General features: G+C 39.1%; 1 protein-coding gene across 1 annotated transcript; it reads left to right on the top strand.

The window, feature by feature from the left end:
• Positions 1-21643: 21643 nt before the first annotated feature.
• LOC145002608 (receptor-like protein EIX1) lies at positions 21644-24292 on the top strand. The gene has a single exon (XM_078961847.1). It carries the CDS (start codon positions 21644-21646, stop codon positions 24290-24292), a length of 2649 nt encoding a protein of 882 aa, XP_078817973.1.
• The last annotated feature ends 1944 nt before the right edge of the window (positions 24293-26236 follow it).

Here is a 26236-nt window from a genome sequence, read left to right as displayed (position 1 = left end):
TCAATTAACTTGAATTTGTTTTCTCTCGTTTTGTAGATGTCAAAGTTCGACAATCATGGTCTTCCCAAATCCTGTGGAACAAGCATTCCACATGAAGATGATATTCCACGATTCGATCGAGGAATAAGAAATCATGCTTCACTTCCTCCTCCTCCTCCAATTGTTCTCCCAAACCCACAAGATCGAAGAATTGAAAGGTTCAATATCACTAAAGCCCTATTGGAAATGAAACATGAAGATGGTAAGCCCGTGTGTGCCCACGTTCTAGGAATGAAATCACACATTGATAGGTTGATAATGTTGGGTGTGTCATTCCCGAATGAGTTGGCTGTAAATTGGGTTTTGCAGTCACTTCCTGAATCATATAATGAGTTCAAAAGAAAGTATTATATGATGAATCATGACGACAACCTCATTGACCTAACCTACATGCTCATTGCTGCTGAATCAGAAATGATTTGGATAAGCAATGGAGCGTATTTGTTGGGAGAGTCAACCGACCATGCTTCCGAGGACGTTCTAAGAGCAGCGACCTGCGCTTGTTGCCAAGAGAAAGAGCATTGGATAGAAGTCTGCCCCAAGAGCCTGAAAATTCCAAAGATGGGAGAGTCAAAGAGTATGGTTGTGCTTCAAGTAAAATCCATTATCTAACTTAATTAAGTTCCTATTCGTTGATTCTTAATACATGATATGATAAGATTGCATTTGAATGTTTCTGTAGGATCGGTTAAAAGAGAGGAAGCTTGGTGAAAGAGCAAGATGAATCTAATCACAAGAAATGGATCTTGATCGCATGGACTTGAAGATTGGATTTTGAGCTTAGATAGTTATGATAAAGTTGTTAGAAATTTTCCTTTTACATAGTTTTCAATAGATTTTGCATTGTAAGGACAAATGTTTTTCCGCTGCTTTTATAAATAAAATAAATTTTGTTTGACTTATTTATTTGTTTGTTTATTTCCTTGCAATGAAATCGTTATGAAGATTGATGTTTGCATATTTCTACAACGAATGGATATGATTCTTAGTTATGTTATTTACCAAATAGGGAGAGTTTCTCATCGCCCAAAGTTTCAATTGGAAAGAAATTTGGAATCACGCAACTTGGTTACATGATGAATGAGAAATTTCATATTTGATAATTAGACTAATTCGTTGACAAAGTGTCATGTGAAGGACTAGGAGATCGAGTACACAAAGTTGCGTATTGATCAAGTCCACCATAAGAGTAACAAAGATATTCGTCATGATTTACTAAAAGTTTAGTAAATGTGATTAGACTTACAAGATTAAGTGTAATTAGGAATTGATTAAAAAGGTTTAAATCAATAGCAAAACGAATAAGAAGAATCAAGTAGGCAGAAAGATAAAAAGTTTCTCCATTCTAAGAAGAAGGGAGAGTACCTTTTATGCTTTATGATAGGTCTTTATGATTAAGAACCATATCTTAATTAATCCTCTAAGTGAGTCTTAGTACAATTGCATGTCTAAGTAGAGGAATCAAGAATTGAAGAAATGGTTAAATCAAAAGTCAATCATAATTCGTTCCATTAACAAGTCTTAAAGTTAAGATTGTGACAATGAGTGAAAAGTATTAAAGGTTTATAACATTCATCAAATGTGGAAAGTTGTGATGTCTTGGATAAGACAAAAGACCAACTACGACCAATTTATGAAGTGTTTTGATAAAAACTACACTAACTCTTGAATATTTGTTTGTCAAGATATGTTTATTGACAAAAGAATATTATATGTCAAGGAGTCAGTGGGAGTCTTAATTCTCTTGAAAAGTTTCAAGAACAAATCAAATAAACCTTATCGATCATCACTAGCACACGAGTTGAGGGTTACAACCTATCGTGTTGACATTATTTTGTTTCTGTGTTGTTCCAATTGAGTTAATTATGCATGTGAGTCCTATGAGTTCTCATTTTGAATGCATAAAAGGCAAAGCACCTTGATCAATGAAAGGTACATTGATAGGAAAAGGTGAGCTGCTTAACTACTTGGAAGACGTGGTGGGCAGCTGTGCTACCATAAGGCAAGAAATCAAAATTAAGAACGATCGGTCTATATGAGTTTGAATTTGTCGTAAACTTTGGTGTTAACAAATTCACAAGGATAGGAACACATACACCTTTCAAATCTAAGTGTCATAAGATTTCCTCCTTCATGAAAATGATTGTGAGGAAATGCTTTCACTAAGAAAGATTTTAAGAAGATAGTGATTGTACAATTGCATTCTCGAATTCAATCATGGTTACGGTATCCCTTTCCATAATTTGAATTGTGAGGTTTGGCAATTAGTCTTAATTGTTTAGACACACATATGAACTATCTAAGGCAAAGGTGTATAAGTTTAAGAGGCCTTGATAAAAGATTATCAAAGCATTAAGTATTAGAAACATGAACTTAAGAAATTCAATAAGTATTATTTTTCTGAAAGTTAAGATGTTTATGAATACATGTCGAAGCTAGTGGGAGCATAAGTGTTATGTTTTATAATAATCATCATGATAGTGGGAGCATAAATGTTATGATTGTATGATTATTAAGGCATGTATTGCAAGTTTGAAATATTAATTATAGAAAACAAGAGTTATACCTTGCAAAGTCGTAAGGGTTGTAAAGTTGTTTTGCTATAATTAAGGGAGAGAATATTATGCTTCATTTCAAATCTAAAGGCTTAGGTTGAGAAATGTTAATAAATTTAGTCAAAGGTACATAGTGTGTTCTTAAAATTTTGATTATGATTACGGCATTCCTTTTCACAATTCGAATTTTGAGACCATAGCAAATAAAACATTATGCATCGGGTCCCATACGCTTCGGGTATAGGATCGATTGCAAATGCTTTAATGTTTGACCATTCTGAAATTTTCCAAATGTCTAGCACATTTAGAGGAAAAGGGACTACAATCGGTTTTGACTAAAATAATTAAACAACTATCAAAGGATAATCCAAAGTTCGACGAGGATTGGTTGCTTGTGAGTAGTTGGAAGCATGGTATTAATGGACCATGTTGACTTTATGATGAATAGAAAAGATTCTATTAAGAAATGAGTTGTCATATGGAAAATATGGAAGCGTGTCCATATTAGGAAGTAAATATTGAAAATCTATGACTAGATTAGAAACTTTTATGCAAAAGGATGTTCAAAGAAATGTACATTGAGTGAGAGACATCATATCTAAGGAATTGTCTTGTAACGATCTCCGTTAGAGAACTTTGTAATATCATTGGCAATAGTCTTTGTGACTTTGGTGTAGTGACATTACGAAAGAATCATTGCATAGAATGTTAGAATCTAGCATATTCTATAAGTAGCGAGAATTTGATATTCTTTTACTTATGAAAAAAAAGGATTTGGAGTTGTGAAATGAGAATGATTGGAAATGTGTTCAATTTGATCTATTTCACAAAGTAAGAACTGTAGGTAAACATTGTGTGCATGCTAGGAGCATGGGACAAGTGTAAAAATTCAAGTAAGAAGTTGATTACCCGAAACGACAAATAATGAGTAATCGATATGGTGATAAATAAAAGGTGTTTTATTTATGCTCAAAGGGTTGAGGCCATATGGGATTAGTATTATTCTTGTGTTTCACTTTGCATGTTTTGACTTCCAGAATAATTGAGTTTATTAAGAATAATCGAATTATTCAAACGGGCCACAGTCGTTCATATGTTGGAAGTAGATATGAATGAAGATTGTAGTGAATTGGTATGTGGATTGTCTAAAAGAGTATTAGACATAAGCAAATGTTTGCTGCAACATTCATGAGTGCTTATGAATATGAATTTGAGCATTGGATTAAACCCATGCTCACTTGGATCACTCCATGAATTGTATCACGAGTGATTGGTGAGACGATAACATTTTATATTCTTGAAACCGAGATGTGTGAGTTGTATCTTGCTAATCGGTTGCACATTGATAATATGTAAACGCACTAGTAACTTGGTGTTATAAAACATATTGTTGTGTGTGATTTGGTTAGTGAGTGCAAGCAAGCATTGTATCAAAGTTTAAATCGTTCTTTTTATCCAAGATGGGATAAAAGCGATATCTTTGGGTCCCTCGATGGTTTAATGATGACAAACGTAAATGCTCGGTCGGGCTAGGGCTAATTTGATTTGTTCAATTAGTCAGTCATCATAAATCGGAAATCGAGATATAGTACAAATAGAATGATTTGAAATCATATCTCATATGATATCTAGAATGGAGGAATATATGATCCCTTATCTAAGGACACGCATATCTGATAGGATCAGAGTTGACAGCGGCTTTGGAAAGCTACGATTGCAGATCAGGATCTGAAGTCATACGCATAATAGTTATTAGACTTATCCAAGTGGGAGACTGTTGGATTAGTGTCTAAGTCCATAACTATTTTGGTATGTACTTGACCCGATGGTGCATGGTCCTTTTGGGTTGCCTTCACCAAAGCAACTTGATTGGAGAAATAAATAGAGAGAGGATAATATGATTTATTAATATGTTATAAGAATTATATATTAAAGGAGAAATCATATTTGTTTAATTAATATTGGTCAATAATTAATTAGGAATTAATTTTGTGATCAAGTGTAATTAATTAAACTAGAGGGGCTAAATTGTAATTATGTGATAGTTACAATATATGGTAATAGTTATCCTAGATATAGGTTGGACCCTTGAAATCGTCCAAAGGATAAAGGATAAGGGATTTCTAAGACTTATCTTATGGTTAGTTGGTGGGTAAGCAACTAGATAAGGATAATAACTGAAACCCTATCTGAACACCTATATAAACCCCCTAAGGCTCATGAATTCGTGTATCCCTTCCCAAGAAGTCCTAAGGACGAATTCTAACCTCTCTCCTCTCTCTTTATACCTTCTCCATTTGCTCTTGGTGTTTGTAAGCCATTAAAGGAGTGACACTTGTGACTCTAAGCCTTCCAAAGTCAATTCAAAGAGGAATTAGGATTGTTATTGCTATATAACAATCAAGGTATGTTCGTAAACCCATTCATATGTTAATATCGATTTCATATACTAGAATTAGGGTTTATAGTCTTGGATTCAAAGCATGTACAATAGAGAAACCTAGATCCAAGCATTAGGGTTTGTATGAGCACATAGGATATCTTATGACCAAAACCCATCAGACTTAACTGTTCTAATGCCCGTTTCTTGTAAACGTGTGTAATTTTCCCAAGTGTAACTATCATTATCAAAATATAGTTTTTACATTTATAGGTTAAGTGAAAAGATCACTAAATATCTGTACAGGGAAAATTAATGTAGTACTAAAATGTAGCGCTATAAGAACTACTGATGTACTAATTACCTTAAACCGGATTTATATTAAGGCATTATGTGATAAATTGCACCATACTATCGACTGGTAACAACGACAACGTATAGTCGAAAGATAAGGTATGCCGTTTGGCACCCGCAGACCTGCCGGTCCCGCTGTAGCTAGCAGCGAGGTGTAGGATAGTCAATCCAGTATAGATCTATACGCAAACGCACGCTCTCCCTTCAAGAGACTCTGGCTACAACTCGGGTCATGACAATTAAGGCATGCTCTCATACAGTGGATCACAATTGTTAACGTATCCGTGTATATGTAATGTAATGTTACTTGTTCTAGTATCGTTGTATATGTACTCTTAGTAATAAGTATTGACTCATGAATGAACTGACTCGTTGATCTAGAAATTGTAGTAGTATGATCCTATGTTACCCCGATGGTAACTTACTGATGATGTACTGATAAGTATGAACATGGAAGTACTTTTATGTCTATATATGTATATTTGATATATAACTAATATTTAAACGACCTTCGGACGAGTACCCGATATCCCACCAGATCACATCTCAAGCGCGAAAAGGAAATAGGGTGGATAGCCTTCCTAAGTCTTTTAAATATTTCTTATATAACTATACATATAGAGGCATGCAATTTATAATATAAAAGCATAAATAAGTTTTGTAAAACATTTGAACATAAATAATATCTTAAGAAATGATCGACTTGATGTCAATCTATAAAACAGTTTAAAGGCATAAGTTTGATAAAACAGTTTAAGTATAAAGAAACATTTGTTAAAAACATAATTGTAAGTAAGTTTGAAATGTAATATACAGAGTAAGATGTACAGTGTAATAACGAGTTTAAAACATATAAAATGTTTATAAAAATCATTTGAAGGAAACCGGTTGGTAAAACGGCTAATAAGTAGCCAAATCATTTGAATGTTGTATATTAATCACATGTGATTGATGTAATAACTAGCATAATTCTACTTATTAATCACATGTGATTGATATAATAACTAGCATGATTTTACTTGTATCCCCCCCCCCCCAATAAAACATTTAAAAATAGTTTAAAACATTAGTTAAGGGGTATGAACTCACCTGCAGTAAGTGACTGGAATTGAACGAACTGTTATCGTAAGGAAGGATCGGGCAAGTGCTTGGTGTCAAGTGAAGACTTTAGACACACACAATAATCCTAATTACATATGAAGACATATGTATATAAATAATTAGTGATTAAAACACTAATTATACAAGTATAAACATTTAAACGCGAGGAAAACACTTTTGGTCAAGTGCTAGGAGGCTAATGGGTTGCAACAAAGGAGTGTAATACCTCAAATGGAAGTTTAAGGTCTAATGACCAGATTATTTGGAGTTTACGGCCCAGGGGAGTAAACTCTTGGCCGTAAACTCTCACTTAAGTCACAAAATGAAGCTTAACTTTATTACAACTTAAGTGGTGAAGGGCTTCTAGTCTTACACAAGTGTTTGGGTGTCATATTAACTCCTTTAAGGAGTTTACGGCCCAGGGACCATATTCCCTTGGAGTTTACGATCGTAAACTCCCTTGGGACGGTGGTTATGGTGTTTTCAAGTCTCAAACATTTCTAGGTAATGATCTATGTTGGGTTCTAGGCATAAGGAAGGAGTTAGGGTGTCATTTGACCCCTTTATAGGTGTTTACGGCCCAAGAGTTTGTCTTGGCCGTAAACTCCTCAATACTAGTGATTCCTTATGTTTTCTAGGCTATAAACACTTTAGGGTACTTGTCCTTATTTAAGCCTAAGTCTTAGGAGTGATTAGGGCATATCATGTCCCTTGAATTTGGAGTTTACGGCCTAAGACTTTCTTGGGCCGTGAACTCCCTAAGCTATGTGTTTTTGGTTGTTTTCTAGTCTCTAATGTACATACATATTATCCTAAGCTAGTTACCTAACAAGGAAATGGGACTAGATAGCCTTTAAGCTTCGTTTTGGAGTTTACTCCTCATGAACGTTCTTGGGTGGTAAACTCCCGAATCTCACATATTTGACATGTAATCTATGTTATTAAGCATATAACAAGCATTAATTAACAACTAGAGAAGTGTACTCACGATTTGGGATGAAAACCCGAAGATCCGTGAGAGAGAATTTTGACTTTTCTCTAAATGGAAATGTAACAAATGAACTATTTGGTTCAGAATTCTATTTATAGCCCTGAGATATTTTTGGCAGAAAATATTTTTATTCCTGGAACGAACTCTAATGTCCTAGAGTATTGGAATAACAGTGTTGCACAAAACCCTAGTGCATCCACTCTCCTAATACCTCCTTAAGTGTAAAATCCTGAAAACTGCCAAACTTATACTCGAAATCTGAGTTTTCACTGTAACTGTTCTAACTTCTATTGGTTTGAAATGGTTTGTTCAGAATGGAAATTTTGGGTTGTCACATCATCCCCCTGTTGAAGGGAATTTCGTCCCAAAATTAGAATTTAGGCATGGAAGTATGCACGAATGATCGAGTCGTGAGGAGGAAACTTCTTAATTTCTTAGTTCTAGCGCACCTAAGTGAAATCGGGTTCTCGGTTGGCATTCCAACGGACCTTCACTAACTGGCGACGGTGTTGCTTCGTTTGCTTGACCTCTCGGTCGAGGGTCACTACGGTTCTAATACGAAGGCGAGGATCTCGATGAGTGGACTTACAAGAGTCCTAAATGGAAAGGTACGGTTTCACGATCGAGACGCGAAGGGTAGGATGTACGCTACTGAGTTCGCGGAGTAGGTCTAGTTTGTGCGGGGCGCAGAACCGATTCTGATAAGAATCTTGGAGGTCCTAACTATATTGGATTTAGCTTTCCACGCAATACGAAGTGTATTAAGCCATTCCCAGAGTGAGTTAACCTAAAGAGCTTGGTCACTCACTTGGAATTCCAAAGGTTCCTCTTCTTGCTTAACCTCCTAGTCAAAGGCCACCCCTTGCTGGGTCAAAGTCGTACGGGTTTCTGTAATTTTTTGAGGAGTTATGAATGAACTAAGACGGTAGGTCGGTAAGACCTAGAATTTGGCGAAATACTGTCGGCGTCTCTGGTGTCGATAAATGCTCAACGGTTTTGACAAATTGAAAGAGTGCTCATAATTTCTCACATTACTAACAGTGTGTCATAGAAATTTGACTCTTCAATTTCAAAACTCGTGCCTAGAGAACTTCGCTAAAGTTCCTCTGTAGGGAATGTTTCCCTGGGTTTTCTTCTTACTACGAGGGTAGATAAGTAAGTCATTACATGGATAAATGACGAATTGATCCAAGTAAGAAAGACGCACCCTATTCATTTAGCTCTTGAAAACTATGGGTGTATTGGTCCTATCTGAAGGGTATCACTACGGACTCGAAGTGTCCGCATCGAATTCGGAAGATAGTCTTCCGGACATCCTTCCCTAACACTCGAACTGGTGATATTCATATCTTAGATCCATTCCTGGAAGTAGTTCCTTCCCTTGTGTTTGCTCAACCATTTCGTCTACGCGAGGCAGAGATAACAATTTCTAATGAAAATCTTGACGGGGTCCTCGATATCCGAGGCACATACGATGCAATCAGCCGATCTCTAGGAGAATATGACCGGTGTAACATCCGGATTTTACCAGGTATAATGTAAGTTTAATTGTGTTATTTTGTGAGATGGACTCGGCGAGTTGGGGCTCAGACTCGCCGAGTAGGGACGCGGGATTGATCGAGGGTGCGCACTTGGACTCGGCGAGTCCAGGGTATGGACTCGGCGAGTTTGCGCTGTGTTATGAAACCCTGAATCTCCGGGTTTGTGGCCTATTTAAGGGGCCTTATGGCCGTCATTTGCGCTCACCCAACCCCCAGAGAGTGTCCCTAGAGTTCTTGAGCGTTTTGTGAAGGAAAGAGAGCCAATCTTGATCTTGTGTGTGTTGTTTAGCAAGAAGAAGGAGGTTGCTATTTCGTGGATTTGGAGCTTGGATCATCACTCTAGAGGTATTATTTTCGGACCATTTTCTGTTTGGTGAAACTTGATGCAAGTTAGGGCTTAATATGATCATTTATGGGGTGATTTGGTGCCCTTTGGTTCCCTCTTTGAGTTGAGACCATGGATCTGGATCCATAGAGGTCCAGAGGGCCTCACTCATCAAGCTTTATGGGTGGAAATGGAGTCCTTGGCCTTGTGTTGAAGTAGTTGAGTCAAAAACATCATTTGTGATCATGTAGTGGTTATTTATGCATCAAGGTTGTGACTTTACGTGCTAAATAAGCATGGGGGGACTGGATCTATGGATTAGTGGACTGGATCTGGCCTTTAGAGCAAGATTGAGTCAGTGCATGGCACGGACTCGCCGAGTCCGAAGAACAGACTCGGCGAGTAGCTTGAATGCTGCACGACCACTCAGCGAGTGGCCTCGCCGAGTTGGGATGAGTGAACTCAGTGGGTCAAGGGGGAGTCAGGATGGACAGGTGGACCGAGTCAAACCGGACTCGCCGAGTTGTTCTTGAGACTCGGCGAGTTGAGTCGTGGTGGCCCCACAACTCGTGCCAGGTGGAGCTCGTCGAGTTGGGAGGGGATGCTCGACGTGTCAAGAGAGGATTCCAGGGAAATTGGTGAATGCGCTCAGACTCGCCGAGTCGCTATAGTGCACTCGCCGAGTCCGGTCAAGTTGACCGTTGACCAGCGTTGACCTAGATTGTCCTGTTATGGTATGGTCAACCCTAGTTGGGAAAGTGTTAATTAGAGATATATTGTGCTATAGGGGGACTTCAGCTCGGCAGATCGAGTGTTTAGCGATTTCAGGGTTACGATTTACCGAGACACACGAGGTGAGTCTTCTCACTATACTTTACCTCGAGTAGGTAACCAGAGTTATGTGATAGAGTATTTGTATGCTATGTATGTTATGTGTTGTACTGCATTACTTTTATGTGTTTGATGCTGTGCATGTTTACAGAGTTAGAACCGGAAGGTTCACAGAGTTAGAACCTGAGGGTTCACAGAGTTTGGGTGCACGGACCCACAGAGTTATAGCCTCGAGTGGCTAATATGTGTTATATGCAGTATTTTGGGAAACTCACTAAGCCTTGTGCTTACAGTGTTGATGTTATTTGTTTCAGGTACTAGTGACGACCGTTGGAAGGCGCCGGCTTGATCCGTACACACACGTTTGGAGCTTGACATTTTGATCTTGGGATTTTGTACTATTTTGTTGAACAATTAAAAGGGGTTATTTCTATGAATATTGATGGAGTTATGTTTTATAAAAATCGAAAATTTTGTTTGAAATATTAGTGTTACAAATTGGTATCAGAGCCTTGGTTTGAGGGATTCGGGTACACCTTCGGGGGTATTTGAACTCAAACTGAGGAAATGAAGAGATATTTTCAAAATAAAAACCAAAATTTTCTAAGAGTAAAGGGTTTTCCAGGAAGAAACGTGTGTACGATCAGTCAGCGCCCGAACGGTGAATTCCCAAAATATCTTTTGTTATGTAATAACTATTATTGTGATGTGTGTGCATGCTAGAGTAGGCTAGGTATTGCTGATAGGGCTAGAGTGGCCTGTTTTGTGATGCCTTAGCTTAGGGAATGGTGAGCTGCTATGAGACGCTGAGAGTAATTAGGTAGCAGCTAGGGTTTTGTGTGAGATCTGTTCAGAGAGATTTAAGTATAATAGAGTACTTGGGGACTGGGATCCGAAGAGGACGATTTGGGGTGTGTACCGAGACGGTGCGGACAGTAGTATTGGGCCCGTACTACTAAAAGCACCGGAGCGATACACAGTTCAAATAAGAATCTGGGGATGCCAAGAATCAAGGAGGGGTGGATTGTTGAATGTAAGAGTGTTCGAGTGAATTCTAATTATCGCATGTTGTATTTCAGAGGTTGATCATGGTGAGGACACGACACATGCCGGAGGATGCCGGATCTAGTGATGAGGACATTCGGCAGATCATTCATGAGGAGGTGGCTGCGGTCATCAGAGCCGAGATACCAGAGATGTTCGGGTCCATTAAGACCGCTTTGATTGAGACGTTTGATGAGCGCTATGCCGCTCTTTCTGAGGCTGCGGTTGCAGCAGCTACCGCAGCGATTGCTGCGGCAAGACCCCAGGGAGGTGATGCGATGTTGTTCAGGGAGTTCAGCAACACCAAGCCACCAGAGTTTGATGGTACGCAGGACCCGGTGGCAGCTATGAGGTGGATATCTGATATGGAGGGATGCTTCTTCACTTGCTCGTCCCCTGAGCATTTGAAGGTTCGGTTTGCGCTGAACCAGCTTCGCTTGGGAGCGAAGGACTGGTGGAAGTTTGTGACTGCGCATTTCACACCGACTGAGCTTTCGGCAGTGACCTGGGAGAGGTTCACTTCCATGTTCCGAGATGAGTATGTTCCTCAGGTGGAGAGGGAACGTCTGGCACAGGAGTTTCTGACCCTCAAGCAGGGTACCGAGTCAGTTACAGCGATTACGAGGATGTTTCAGGAGAGGGCGATGTTTTGCCCTGAGCACGTGTCCACCGAGCAGGCACGTATGAGTCGTTATCTGAGCATTTTGAGGCGGGATATTCGGGAGTTCGCTACGAACTCCTCGTACCGGACATTTGCCGAGCTTCAGGCAAATGCTCGGAAGAGGGAGATTGAGCTTGAGACTCAGGCCAGGGAGGAGGCGGAGTCGATGGGGAGGGATCGGCGGCCGGCACAGTCCCAGCCGGCAGCCAAGCGGGCCAAGCCCACTGATCCCAGACCCGGGAGCCAGAAGGGCCGCACTTGTGGGAAGTGCGGCAAGGGTCACGATGGCGCCTGTCGGGCAGGGTCTTGCTACAAATGTGGCAAGGAGGGGCATATGGCTAAGGACTGCCCCAAGGGATTTGTAGTGTGCTTCCACTGCAACCAGACTGGACACCGGAAGGCGGAGTGTCCGCTGCTGCGCGGAGCATCTCAGGGGTCTGCTCCCGCCGCCATCAGAGCTGCTGCTGCAGAGAGTCGGCCCGTGAAGGCCGAGGCACCGAGGGCTCGGGGGAGAGCCTTCCAGCTGACTGCGGAAGAGGTCCGCGCTGCACCCGACGTTGTGGCTGGTATGTTTCCTTTTCATTATTGTTTATGGTGTTGAGATATTATGCTTATATCATGCTATGCTTAGGTACCTTCCTTGTGAATTCTGTACCTGCTTTAGTGTTATTTGACTCGGGTGCGAGTCGATCTTTTGTGTCCTTGGCATTTAGTCAGCGTATTAGTGTTAGTCGTGGAGTACTGAGTCGGCCCCTGCGGGTTTCCATAGCCGCCGACAGAGTGATTTGTGCTACAGAGGTCTTCCGGGGATGTGTATTGGAGATATTCGGAGTCGAGTTTCTGATCGACCTGATTCCGATTGCGATGGGTGATGTTTGTGTTATAGTGGGCATGGATTGGTTGAGCCGATTCGGTGTGGTTATCGATTGCGAGCAACAGCTGGTGACTATACGGGATCCTAGTGGGGGAGTTCTTTCAGTATACGGCGAGGGTACACGTTCTGGATCAGCCTTTTGTTCGGCTGCTAGGGCGAGGCAGTGTTTACAGCAGGGCTGTGAGGGTTATGTAGCGTATGTGATGGATACGCGAGTGATCTCCAAGAGACCGAGCTCTGTGGAGGAAGTTCCGGTGGTGCGGGAGTTTCCAGATGTATTTCCCGAAGAGTTACCAGGTGTGCCTCCCGCGAGGCAAGTGGAGTTTGGCATCGATTTGGTTCCGGGGGCCGCGCCTATTGCTAAGGTGCCGTATCGCCTTGCGCCTCCAGAGATGCAGGAGTTATCCTCGCAACTCCAGGAGTTGCTGGGGAAGGGGTTTATTCGGCCGAGTAGCTCGCCGTGGGGAGCACCCATCTTGTTTGTGAAGAAGAAGGATGGCTCGCATCGCATGTGTATTGATTACCGGGAATTGAATAAGCTGACGGTCAAGAACCGTTACCCGCTACCGAGGATCGACGATTTATTCGATCAGCTACAGGGAGCATCTTGGTTCTCCAAGATTGATTTGAGGTCGGGCTATCATCAGGTGAGAGTGCGGGACGAGGACGTCCAGAAGATAGCATTCAGGACGCGTTATAGGCATTATGAGTTTGTAGTGATGCCTTTTGGGCTCACTAATGCCCCGGCTGTGTTCATGGACCTCATGAACAGGGTATGTCGGCCGATGTTGGATCGGTCGGTGATTGTTTTCATTGATGATATTCTGGTATATTCGAGATCTAGTGAGCAGCACGAGGAGCATTTGAGGGAGGTGCTTGGGGTTTTGAGAGCGGAGAAACTTTACGCAAAGTTCTCCAAGTGCGATTTTTGGTTACGGGAGGTCCAGTTTCTGGGACATCTCGTTAACCAGAAGGGGATATTGGTCGATCCGGCCAAGGTTGACGCAGTGATGAGGTGGGAAGTGCCGAGGTCACCTTCTGAGATACGGAGTTTCCTCGGGTTGGCAGGGTATTATCGGAGATTTATTAAGGATTTCTCCAAGATTGCGGTTCCACTCACCAGATTGACCCGGAAGGGTGTGGCTTTTGCATGGGGTCCCGAGCAGCAGACCTCCTTTGAGACGCTTCGCCAGAGGTTGTGTGAAGCTCCAGTATTAGCCCTTCCGGAAGGTATGGAAGGTTTTGTGGTATTCTGTGATGCATCGATCCTAGGATTGGGAGCGGTATTGATGCAAAGGGGTCATGTGATAGCTTATGCATCGAGGCAGTTGAAGCCTCACGAGACGAGGTACCCCACACATGATTTGGAGTTGGGGGCAGTGGTGTTCGCCCTCAAGATTTGGCGGCACTACTTGTATGGGGTTCGTTGTACGATTTACACGGACCATAAGAGTTTGAAGTACTTGATGGATCAGCCTAACCTAAATATGCGGCAGAGGAGATGGTTAGACGTGGTCAAGGATTATGATTGTGAGATCTTGTACCACCCGGGCAAAGCTAATGTGGTAGCCGACGCGTTGAGTCGCAGGGCGGAGAGTACTCCCCTGCGAGATGTATGTTTGAGATTGACCGTGATAGCTCCAGTTCTGGACGCCATTCGTGGGGCTCAGGCCGAGGCCGTGCGTCCGGAGATGCAGAAGAGAGAGCGGGTTGTTGGGATGGTTTCTGAGTTTATATCGGATAGTCGAGGCCTTATGACTTATCAGGGCAGGATCTGGGTACCGTTTGTGGGCGGTACCCATGCTACATTGATGGAGGAGGCTCATAGATCGAAATTTTCGATCCACCCCGAGGCCACGAAGATGTATTTGGACCTAAGGAAGGAGTATTGGTGGCCCTGTATGAAGAGGGATGTAGCATGGTTTGTCGAGAGGTGTTTAACCTGTCGAAGGGTAAAGGCCGAACACCAGAGACCGCATGGAAAGTTGCAGCCATTGGAGGTTCCCGAGTGGAAGTGGGAACAGATCACTATGGACTTTATCACCAAATTGCCAAGGACTGCCAGAGGAGTTGATGCAATTTGGGTGATTGTGGATAGATTGACAAAGAGCGCTCATTTTCTTGCCATCAGTGAGAGTTCTTCAGCAGAGAAGTTGGCGGAGGTTTACGTGAGGGAGGTTGTATCTCGGCATGGGGTGCCGATCTCGATTATTTCAGACCGCGATGTGCGTTTCACTTCCCGTTTTTGGAAGAAATTTCATGAGGAGTTGGGTACTAAGTTGCATTTTTGTACCGCATACCACCCCCAGACCGACGGTCAGAGTGAGCGGACGATACAGACACTCGAGGACATGCTTCGAGCTTGTGTATTGGATTTTGGGGGTAGTTGGGACTCGTATTTGCCTTTAGCGGAGTTTTCCTACAATAACAACTATCATTCGAGCATTGGTATGCCGCCCTTTGAGCTGTTATATGGTAGGAGGTGTCGGACTCCCATATGTTGGGGAGAGGTTGGGCAAAGGGTAATGGGCAGTACAGAGATCGTGAATCAGACGTCAGAGCAGATACAGCTGGTCAGGCAGAGGTTATTGACCGCTCAGAGCCGTCAGAAGAGTTACGCGGATAGACGCCGGTCCGAGCTGGAATTTCAGGTCGGCGACTTTGTTCTCCTGAAGGTCTCTCCTTGGAAAGGAGTGATCCGGTTCAGGAAGAGGGGCAAATTGGGACCCCGATTTATTGGCCGTTTCGTGTGATCGCCAGGGTGGGCCGGGTAGCCTATCGGCTGGAGTTACCAGCAGAGTTGGGACAGATTCACAACACTTTTCATGTATCGCAGTTGAGGAAATGTATAGCCGATGAGTCGGCAGTGGTTCCACTTGAGGATATTCAGGTTGATGCGAGCCTGAATTATGCGGAGAGACCAGTGGCTATTAGGGATCGGAAGATCAAGGTTTTGAGGAACAAGGAGGTACCTCTGGTATTGGTTCAGTGGCAACATCGGAAGGGATCAGAGATGACCTGGGAGCCGGAGGGTATGATGCGTGAGCAGCATCCGGAGCTGTTTTAGAGCGGGACTTCGAGGGAGAAGTCCAGTTCTAGTGGGGGAGAGTTGTAACATCCGGATTTTACCAGGTATAATGTAAGTTTAATTGTGTTATTTTGTGAGATGGACTCGGCGAGTTGGGGCTCAGACTCGCCGAGTAGGGACGCGGGATTGATCGAGGGTGCGCACTTGGACTCAGCGAGTCCAGGGTATGGACTCGGCGAGTCTGCGCTGTGTTATGAAACCCTAAATCTCCGGGTTTGTGGCCTATTTAAGGGGCCTTATGGCCGTCATTTGCGCTCACCCAACCCCCAGAGAGTGTCCCTAGAGTTCTTGAGCGTTTTGTGAAGGAAAGAGAGCCAATCTTGATCTTGTGTGTGTTGTTTAGCAAGAAGAAGGAGGCCCTAGGCAAGAGGAAGCAAAGGAGGTTGCTATTTCGTGGATTTGGAGCTTGGATCATCACTCTAGAGGTATTATTTTCGGACCATTTTCTGTTTGGTGAAACTTGATGCAAGTTAGGGCTTAATATGATCATTTATGGGGTGATTTGGTGCCCTTTGGTTCCCTCTTTGAGTTGAGACCATGGATCTGGATCCATAGAGGTCCAGAGGGCCTCACTCATCAAGCTTTATGGGTGGAAATGGAGTTCTTGGCCTTGTGTTGAAGTAGTTGAGTCAAAAACATCATTTGTGATCATGTAGTGGTTATTTATGCATCAAGGTTGTGACTTTACGTGCTAAATAAGCATGGGGGGACTGGATCTATGGATTAGTGGACTGGATCTGGCCTTTAGAGCAAGATTGAGTCAGTGCATGGCACGGACTCGCCGAGTCCGAAGAACAGACTCGGCGAGTAGCTTGAATGCTGCACGACCACTCAGCGAGTGGCCTCGCCGAGTTGGGATGAGTGAACTCAGTGGGTCAAGGGGGAGTCAGGATGGACAGGTGGACCGAGTCAAACCGGACTCGCCGAGTTGTTCTTGAGACTCGGCGAGTTGAGTCGTGGTGGCCCCACAACTCGTGCCAGGTGGAGCTCGTCGAGTTGGGAGGGGATGCTCGACGTGTCAAGAGAGGATTCCAGGGAAATTGGTGAATGCGCTCAGACTCGCCGAGTCACTATAGTGCACTCGCCGAGTCCGGTCAAGTTGACCGTTGACCAGCGTTGACCTAGATTGTCCTGTTATGGTATGGTCAACCCTAGTTGGGAAAGTGTTAATTAGAGATATATTGTGCTATAGGGGGACTTCAGCTCGGCAGATCGAGTGTTTAGCGATTTCAGGGTTACGGTTTACCGAGACACACGAGGTGAGTCTTCTCACTATACTTTACCTCGAGTAGGTAACCAGAGTTATGTGATAGAGTATTTGTATGCTATGTATGTTATGTGTTGTACTGCATTACTTTTATGTGTTTGATGCTGTGCATGTTTACAGAGTTAGAACCGGAAGGTTCACAGAGTTAGAACCTGAGGGTTCACAGAGTTTGGGTGCACGGACCCACAGAGTTATAGCCTCGAGTGGCTAATATGTGTTATATGCAGTATTTTGGGAAACTCACTAAGCCTTGTGCTTACAGTGTTGATGTTATTTGTTTCAGGTACTAGTGACGACCGTGGGAAGGCGCCGGCTTGATCCGTACACACACGTTTGGAGCTTGACATTTTGATCTTGGGATTTTGTACTATTTTGTTGAACAATTAAAAAGGGTTATTTCTATGAATATTGATGGAGTTATGTTATATAAAAATCGAAAATTTTGTTTGAAATATTAGTGTTACAACCGGGGTTCTCTAGGGTGAGAAACCTAGTCTTCTAATTCTATTTATGTGTAGTTCGCTAAGTTGTTTGTACTGTTCTGGTATCTCTATAGGTGTTTAAACTATATGGTGACCTGTTTACGGGAGTCGTACTGGGTTCTAAGTTTGTTCACATGACGATGTGATTACTCGTAGGCTTAAGCAGTTCTTCGTCCTGAAGTTCATATTAGAATTCATACATGGTTTCACAATCACAATTTCGGGTATACGAGTCGCATATGATTAAGGCTGAAAAGGTAGTCGAATAATTGATTCTTCTTTAAGCTCACATCCCATCGAGGAAAAAGAAGTTAAAGTGGAATCATCAATTCTAAACCTGTAGAAGCTTGATTATATATCGCTCCTATATATACCTTCCTTAGTGATAGATCAATCGCATGAATGCTTGGATTAAACTTGACGCATTGCACGAGTGGTACCTCGGGGATTTCTTCGGAAAGAAAATAACTAAGAGGTACTTCTGGCATGAGTACTTCGGTGTTCTGATATGACGGATTCGCTGGGAAAATTATCTAGAAGAAAGAGATGTACGTATGAAGCTGTTTTTGTGAGGATCAAATTGAATCGAGTTGTATGATAATGTCGGAATCATACTGAAACTTAAAGACATTAGATTTGAACATAAGACGTTTACAGACAAAACACAACCGTGCAACCATGAACAGAGTTACAATATCATTTATTGACTTATCTATCTACACCAAACCCATTGAAGCTATTAATGAATTGTTGCAGTTTTTTGTTAATTTTTGTATAAAATAAACTGATGGGTGATGAGTCTTTGCTTCTGTTTGTCTAATTTTTTATTTTTATTGAGTGATATGTTCCTCCATTTTGATTTTTATAGATACAATCATCGGAAAGATGAAAACCATTGATTATTTGGTGTATTTTTGGTTAATAAACTGTTGCAGGTTTTTGTAAGTTGTTTTTCTCTGTGTTTTTGGTGTTTTTTTTTTTTTTTTTTTTTTTTTTTTGTATGTCTGTAAGAACGGTAAGTTTAGTTTATAACACATTCGGCCTCCCAAATTAATTGTTCAAGCTCCGCCACTGTTTATGGAGATAACGGGTTATGTTTGGCTTAAGGTGCTTAGGCATTTTATTGGCCATTTCATTGTTAAAATCCTTACACTCCACTCATACCTATAGTTTGTAAATTGGTTTCATAACACTAAAAGCTGGAAATAGGAATTAAAAAAAAGTTAATCAATGATAAAAAAAAATTGTTGTTTTGAGTTGTAGTGTTCTAATATTTTTTGTGTTTTAATGTTACTGATATAAATAGAGGTTACTACATAATCCTTCCTAATAAATAATTTTTTTTTTGTCATATAACATGCTCTCATTCATTTTGGCAAAAGTCAATTTCTAGTAATTTACAATTAAATTATTTCCACTTGTTAGTATATAAGACAATGCCACCTAATAAAAACGTATATGATCTAAATTAAGTAAATTAAATAAATCTAGAAATTCAACCAACTTTTTTTAAACATATATTAGGAAAATCTTCAATCAAATCTTGAATTCAATTATGATCCTCCAACAATCAAGCATAAATTATAGTGTTTCTTTACAAATTTAAGCTTGATTTCATGAATCATTTATATTTCAAAACCTTTATTTGATTTGTTTCACAACTTTTACTTTATTTTTTTCAAATCTGTCAATGAAATATTTTTGTTTCTATATAAAAGAAATTATGTTCAAATTGGAGATTTATATTCAAAGAAGTATTTGGAAATTGATGATTTTTATAAATTATTTAGAATATTTCATTAATGGTTTTTTTTTTATTCAATTACATACTTATTCAATAAAGTCTTTAGTTGTATGTATTGTATTATTTTAATAATCGGTTGATGTTCAAAATTTTATATTAGTTTTTTTAACAAACCTTGTAATACACAAGTTTTATACCTAGTTTAAAAATAAACGAGAAGTCAAAATATGGTTCTATTTTTGATAAGTGAATAATAAAATATTGTATTATAAACAAGAAGAAACCCAATTGACATCTAAGAAATTACTTCGTTTGAATGGATAAAAATATTTCTGAATTAAAATTGAAAAGTGAAAATTACTTCGTTTAAATGGATAAAAATATTTCTGAGTTAAAATAAAAAGTGAAAATAGATGTCCACAATTTTTTTTTTCCGTAAATAAGTGTTTTCTAAATGACCTTTACTATTACAGTACTAGTTGTGAGATCCGTATGATATACGGGTTGAATAAAACAAAAACTAAATATAAAGGTTTAAATAAAAATTTATTTAAATTTGAAATTTAAAATTTAAAATTTGAATTTAAAAGGAAACATATTAAATACTATATGAGTTGTAGTATTGTAATTTACTGACCAATTTTTCAATTAAGGTAATTATTAATTAAGGAGTAAATGTGATGTGTTAATTAAGAAAAAAATTAAAAAAGATAAGAAAATGACAAATGTAAAATACATTTATTCGAAAATATCAAAAAATTACATGTGTCAAAGTTAATAAGAGAATGACATGTGGCAAAATTATTTTCATTTATTAAGGAGGATACTAGTATATAGCTTGCTTTTCATGGGCCAGGAGCTTGCATAACCAGCCCATGTCATGCTGTTTGTGGGCCGGGTGGCTAGCTGAGCTCTGCCATCAAATTTACACGAAAAACACTGAATTCTGACTAAGTGCACCGGTGAGTCGGTGACTGTGAAATAGAAGCTGCCAAAGAGGAATCAACACTAAAAGCCCCAAATTTAAGCATACCGTTGAAAATATTAATAGCAAGTCTCTCGTCGAAAATTCGGTATTATCTCTCTCAAATTTTATGTTTTTTTTTAGAATTAGAGGTCGTCTTCCAAAATCCATGAAGAATAACTTATGTTCATCGGTTAATTGATGCTATGAGAGACTCTTAGTTTGATTTATTGTTATATATTCCACTCTACAGCGCTTATGGATCTCATGATCATGTTCATTTAGCTTTAAGAGAATGTATCTAATCTAGCTGTTTTTCTGGACGCCTCTCTTAGATTTTAAGATCAGATCAGGTAAATCTGTCTAGAGCATTTCTTCTTACTCTACCATGGCAACCAGCTACACAATTCATTAAAAGTCTTGTTGTTCTCATTACATTGTCGAACCAACATTTTGTTCTTTTTACATATTTAGTCAAACATTTCATTCTTTTATATGAAGTACATCACATTATGGGATGTTCATATTGTGCAAGGACAATGATATGACTAAACATCTTTTATGGTTCCATGTTCTGAACTATTCATTCGTTTATATATAACAATTAAAGGTGTACTAGTGCTGTTGGCTCTTTTATATTGTTTTGTGTGTGAAAAGAAAAAAATTAATTTCTTTAACTTAATACCAATGCTAGGGAGGTGTAGAAACTGTGGTCGTCTATTCTTTAATTTTAAAGATGTTCAACTTTTTAGCATAGACTGGTTAATAAAAAGAATTCATTCAATTATTTGACAAAATATATAAATTGCAAGTTTGTTAGTGCTACCCTCTTGTTTTAGAGTCACTCCTAGTGTAGCACTTTTTACAAAAAAAATTGTTATTTTTAACCATGTAGGAGACCATGGATTATAGTTGAAAAGGACCAACTTGGCTTGTTTCTAACAAGTTTACCACTTAGTTAATTTAAGTGAGATAAGTTCATTTCATAGTCATTAAATTCTTGGACCCAAATGATATCATATCACTAGACTCACTGATATCTACTATATTTGATTCCATCAGCTCATTTTTAGGGGTTCGTTTCATATAACTAGAGGATCGAAACTATCATAAGATGGGAAAAGATATAATTCATAAATACAAATTTCCAAGACTTGTAATCTAATTTGGGCAATCTGTTTTTCCATTCATCTTTAATTTGTCTTACATTTTCATTGAAATTTCATAGAAATTACGTATCCTAGGACCCACACAAATAGGACACCAGTTTGAGGCTATTCATTCGAATCTTTCGTCTTCACAGTTGAGACTATATAAACCCTCATGAGGGGCAGTTTGAATATGCATCCCTACCAAAAAAATTAAAAAAAAAAAAAAAATCACAAAGATTTGCATTAACATAATGAATCCTTGTGTTTTTGTAATTTTCTCACTTCTCTTGCTAGATCTTGAAACTACAACTTCCAACCAATTGGGAGGAGGAGATGAAAATGGTGTTATTATGAGAAAGTGTTCTGATATGGAGAGACGTGCTCTCCTTGATTTCAAAGCTCGCCTCCAAGACCCTGATGAAACTCTTTCTACATGGAGAGCTGAAGAAGAAGAATGTTGTAACTGGAGTGGAGTCACGTGCAACAACCAAACTGGTCGTGTCATTGAGCTAAATATTAGCTCCGGTGGCCTTGAAGGTGAGATAAGCAATTATTTGCTTAACTTAAGCTATCTGACTCATCTTGATCTCTTCTCTAATTCTTTTCATGGAATTATTCCCACGTTCATTGGTTCCATGACTCGTTTAAGGTACCTTCACCTTGGTTCGAATCATTTGAATGGAACCATTCCCAGGTCTATTGGTTGTTTGACAGAATTAAGGGAGCTTTACCTTTCTGATAACTCTCTTTATGGAATCATCCCTCTAGAGTTTGGAAACCTCACAAACTTGCAAGTGCTTAATCTTGGATCCCTTGGAAAGTGTAGAGCTGGGAACCTAGAGTGGTTATCTCATCTTTCTCATTTAGTGGCACTTGAAATGGCTGGGATTTCTCTAGCCAAACAAAATTATTGGGTGGATGTGATTGTGAGTCTCCGGAAACTATCTTTTTTAAGCATAGGGGGATGTGAACTCTCACAGGTCATGTATCCATATTCTTCTTCATTTCTCAACTCCTCTTCATCTATTCAATCCCTTTATCTTGGAAACAATAGTCTCAACTCATCCATGTATCGTTGGTTGTTCCCATTAACCAGCAGTAAGCTTCGTTGTCTTGATATTTCTAGAAACATGTTAGATGGGATACCCAAATATCTTGGTAACCTCTGTAATTTGGAACGTTTGTATTTCTATAACAACTTCGCTGTTGTCAAATTTCCTGATTTTCTCAACAACTTGTCTGGATGCACATCTCTCACATTACAAGGGTTGTATGTTGGACATAACCGATTGATAGGGACACTCTCCAATGAGACCTTAAGATTTAAAAATCTTTCCATTCTTGGTATGAAATCTTGCAATCTAGGGCCTCACTTCCCCAGATGGATTCAAACTCTGAAAAATATTTCATATCTTGATATTGCCAATAATAGAATTTCAGACACAATTCCTCTAGGGTTTTGGGACATGTGGCCTTCTCAATTAACATATCTGAATCTCTCTTCCAACAACATCAGCGGGAAAGCACCAGATTTGTCATCAAAGAGTGGCTACATTTCAATGATAGATTTGAGTTCCAACAGATTTTATGGCCCAATAACTAATGTCTCTTCCACTCTGACATCACTACATCTTTCTAGAAACAAATTCTATGGTGGAATCTCCTTCTTATGCCAAATTAACCAGGGGTTTTTAGTTATTCTTGACCTCTCCCATAATTTTCTAAGCGGACAAATTCCAGACTGTTTGTGGCATTTCAAAGAACTAAAAATTCTTAATCTAGAGCACAACAATCTATCTGGAAGGCTTCCTACCTCTGTTGGATCTTTGATTAAACTTGAGTCATTGGATCTATACAAGAACAATTTCTCTGGAGAATTGCCTGTGTCTTTAAAGAGTTGCACGAGCTTAAACTCATTGAATTTGGGGGCCAACAAGTTTTGTGGTAATGTGCCTCTTTGGATTGGGGAGAACTTACTGAAATTGTATGTTCTTATCCTAAGATCAAACAACTTCTTCAGAACCATCCCTTTACAATTATGTCAACTTGAAGGTATTCGAATTCTAGACTTGTCAGTGAACAATCTCCATGGAACAATCCCCTTGTGTTTGGGTAATCTTACAAGCATGATTCAAGAAGGATTTCTACCTACACATAACGTGCATTCCTATTCAGTTAAATTTTTTTATTCTGGAGGTTATCTCTATGATGAACGTGATGATAAGTATATTGACCATGCAGTGATTGAGTGGAAAGGATATGAACGTGAATTCATTAAAAATCTGGGGTTGTTGAAGAGCATTGACTTGTCAAGCAACAACTTAACAGGACAAATCCCATATGAAGTTACCAAGCTCTATGGACTGCGTGCACTCAACTTGTCACAGAATGGTCTACATGGAGAGATTCCGGAAAAAATTGGTCAACTGAAACAACTTGAAACATTGGATTTATCTAGAAACAACTTGTCTGGAGAGATGCCATTAAGCATGTCTAGTATGAATTTTTTAAATCAGCTAGATGTGTCATATAATAGCTTGTCAGGGAGAATTCCATCCAGCACTCAACTGCAGTCTATTGATCCTTCAAGATACATTGGAAACCCGAGACTATGTGGACCTCCCCTTACTAAAAAATGTCATGGAGATGATGAATCAAAAGTACCACATGTCATTGGTGAGAGTGAGGATGGTGGGGAAGACACGGATGAATTTTGGGGGTGGTTCTATATTGGTGGAGGCACTGGTTTTGCTACTGGATTCTGGATTGCATGTGGTGCTCTACTTCTCAATCGTCGTGGGAGACATGCTTTTTTTCATTTTTATGATAGATGCAAAGATTTGGTTTATGTGAAGGTGATGGTGTTCTTTGCAAATCTGCAAAGGGTTGAACATAGATAGTCTTGTAAAATTATGCTTCACTTCTATTTGACATGGTTTTAACTTTTAAGTCCCTAATATCAATAAAATTACCACCAAAACCATGGGTGGCCTTTCTCCATTTGTGTCAACTAAGGCAACCTGAAAACTTTATATTTTAAATCTATTTAATTTATGTTGTATATTTTTAATGAACAGTTTTATAGGACAAATCTCAATGTAGGTTATCTGTGGAAGTGATACTGAAAAATGGTCCATCCATATACACTTGTTACTCACATGCTTTAACTTGTGGTTAACTTACAAAATATTGGCTAAACTGGACTAATAGATCGATAAACAAATAACATGAACTCTAAATTTGGGATTTTCAGTATAGACTTTCTATGAAAGCAAGATTTGGTTATATACTAGAATAATTATGTCTTTTTGATTGAATTTAATTGGCATACATTCGGTTTAATATAGAACTCCTCAAATCAGAGTATATTTCATACATATTATGAGGTTAAGATGTCTTTCTATGTATTTTCTCAAATTACACTTTGTGTTATAAGGTAAGAATGTTTATTGGAAAAATATATCCAAATTCCAAGTAACAATTAGATATCTGATTAGATAGCCATCATTCTAGTTATAATACCTCCCAAAAAAGTTTATTTTTTATTTTTTATTTATTTTATTGCATTTTTTATATGATACAAGTTTTTAATTTACAAAATAATAACAAACAATAATCTTAAAATGTTTGAATTTACTATTTAATCCATCATAGCCAATATTTTAAAAAATTGGATTGGTCATCTTAGTGGTTCCATGGTCAAACAGTCGGACCGGTCCAAAAACCCGGATGACATCATTATTATATATAATTAAATATAAAATTATAAAAAAAATACAAAATATAAAAATAACCTTCTTGCAGCCGGTGGATGAAACTTTCACAAAAAAAAAAAAAAAAAAAAAAAAAAAAAACTCCAGATATTGTTTTATAAGAAGAGTCATCTTTACATATTTCTATATAATGTGATTAGTGTAGTTATAAAAAAAAACATGTGAAGAGAGATCAAAGGGCATGAGATTTGTTTCAGTCTTGGTCGCTGTGATTGTTAAACGACTTCTCTCCCTCAAAAGGGAAATGTCCAAATGGTGTGGTTAAACCCATAGAAGAAAAACAGCAAACAAAAAAAATACAATGGTATGGATAAGCTCAGGCCCACCTCAAATTTTCAATTTTTTTATTTTATTTGCTTTTATAAAGGGAAAATGATTTAAAAGCTCAACGAAGTTTTCAAACCGTTTAAAAAACCTCAATCATGTTTTGTCTGTTCAAAAAAACCCAACAAACTTAACATTTTATCTAAAAAGTCCCACTAAGTTACACTTTCTCGAAAGTCAAATAAAAGAAACAGATGACGTGGCTTATTACCGTATCGGAAAAATGACTTGTTAGACCAACGAAGTTTTCAAACCGTTTAAAAAACCTCAATCATGTTTTGTCTGTTCAAAAAAACCCAACAAACTGAACATTTTATCTAAAAAGCCCCACTAAGTTACACTTTCTCGAAAGTCAAATAAGAGAAACAGATGACGTGACTTATTACCGTATCGGAAAAATGACTTGTTAGACCAACGAAGTTTCCAAAACGTTTAAAAAACTCCAATCATGTTTTGACTGTTCAAAAAAAACTCAACGAACTTAAACATAACAAAATTGGAATGTTCTGAACGGTTTAAAACTTTGTTGGACTTTTTAGATAAAAGGTCAAGTTTGTTGGGTTTTTTTGAACAAACAAAACATGATTGGGGTTTTTTGAATGGTTTGAAAACTTCGTTGAGCTTTTAAATCATTTTCCCTTTTATAAATAAGAAACCATTTGCAATTTATTTAAAAAAAAAACATTTGCGAGTAACCATGTGTATTTATTATTTAAAATAGTTTTGTCGGCGTCCACTCAGTCGAAA

This window comes from Lactuca saligna, chromosome 6 (assembly GCF_052625555.1).
Source record: "Lactuca saligna cultivar CGN05327 chromosome 6, ASM5262555v1, whole genome shotgun sequence".
Classification (NCBI taxonomy): domain Eukaryota; kingdom Viridiplantae; phylum Streptophyta; class Magnoliopsida; order Asterales; family Asteraceae; genus Lactuca; species Lactuca saligna.
Note: the sequence above shows the minus strand (reverse complement) of the source record. Positions and strands in the feature narration are given on the sequence as shown.

Coding starts and splice junctions, on each gene's coding strand:
- LOC145002608 (XM_078961847.1), top strand. CDS start 21,644: ATGAATCCTTGTGTTTTTGTAATTTTCTCACTTCTCTTGCTAGATCTT.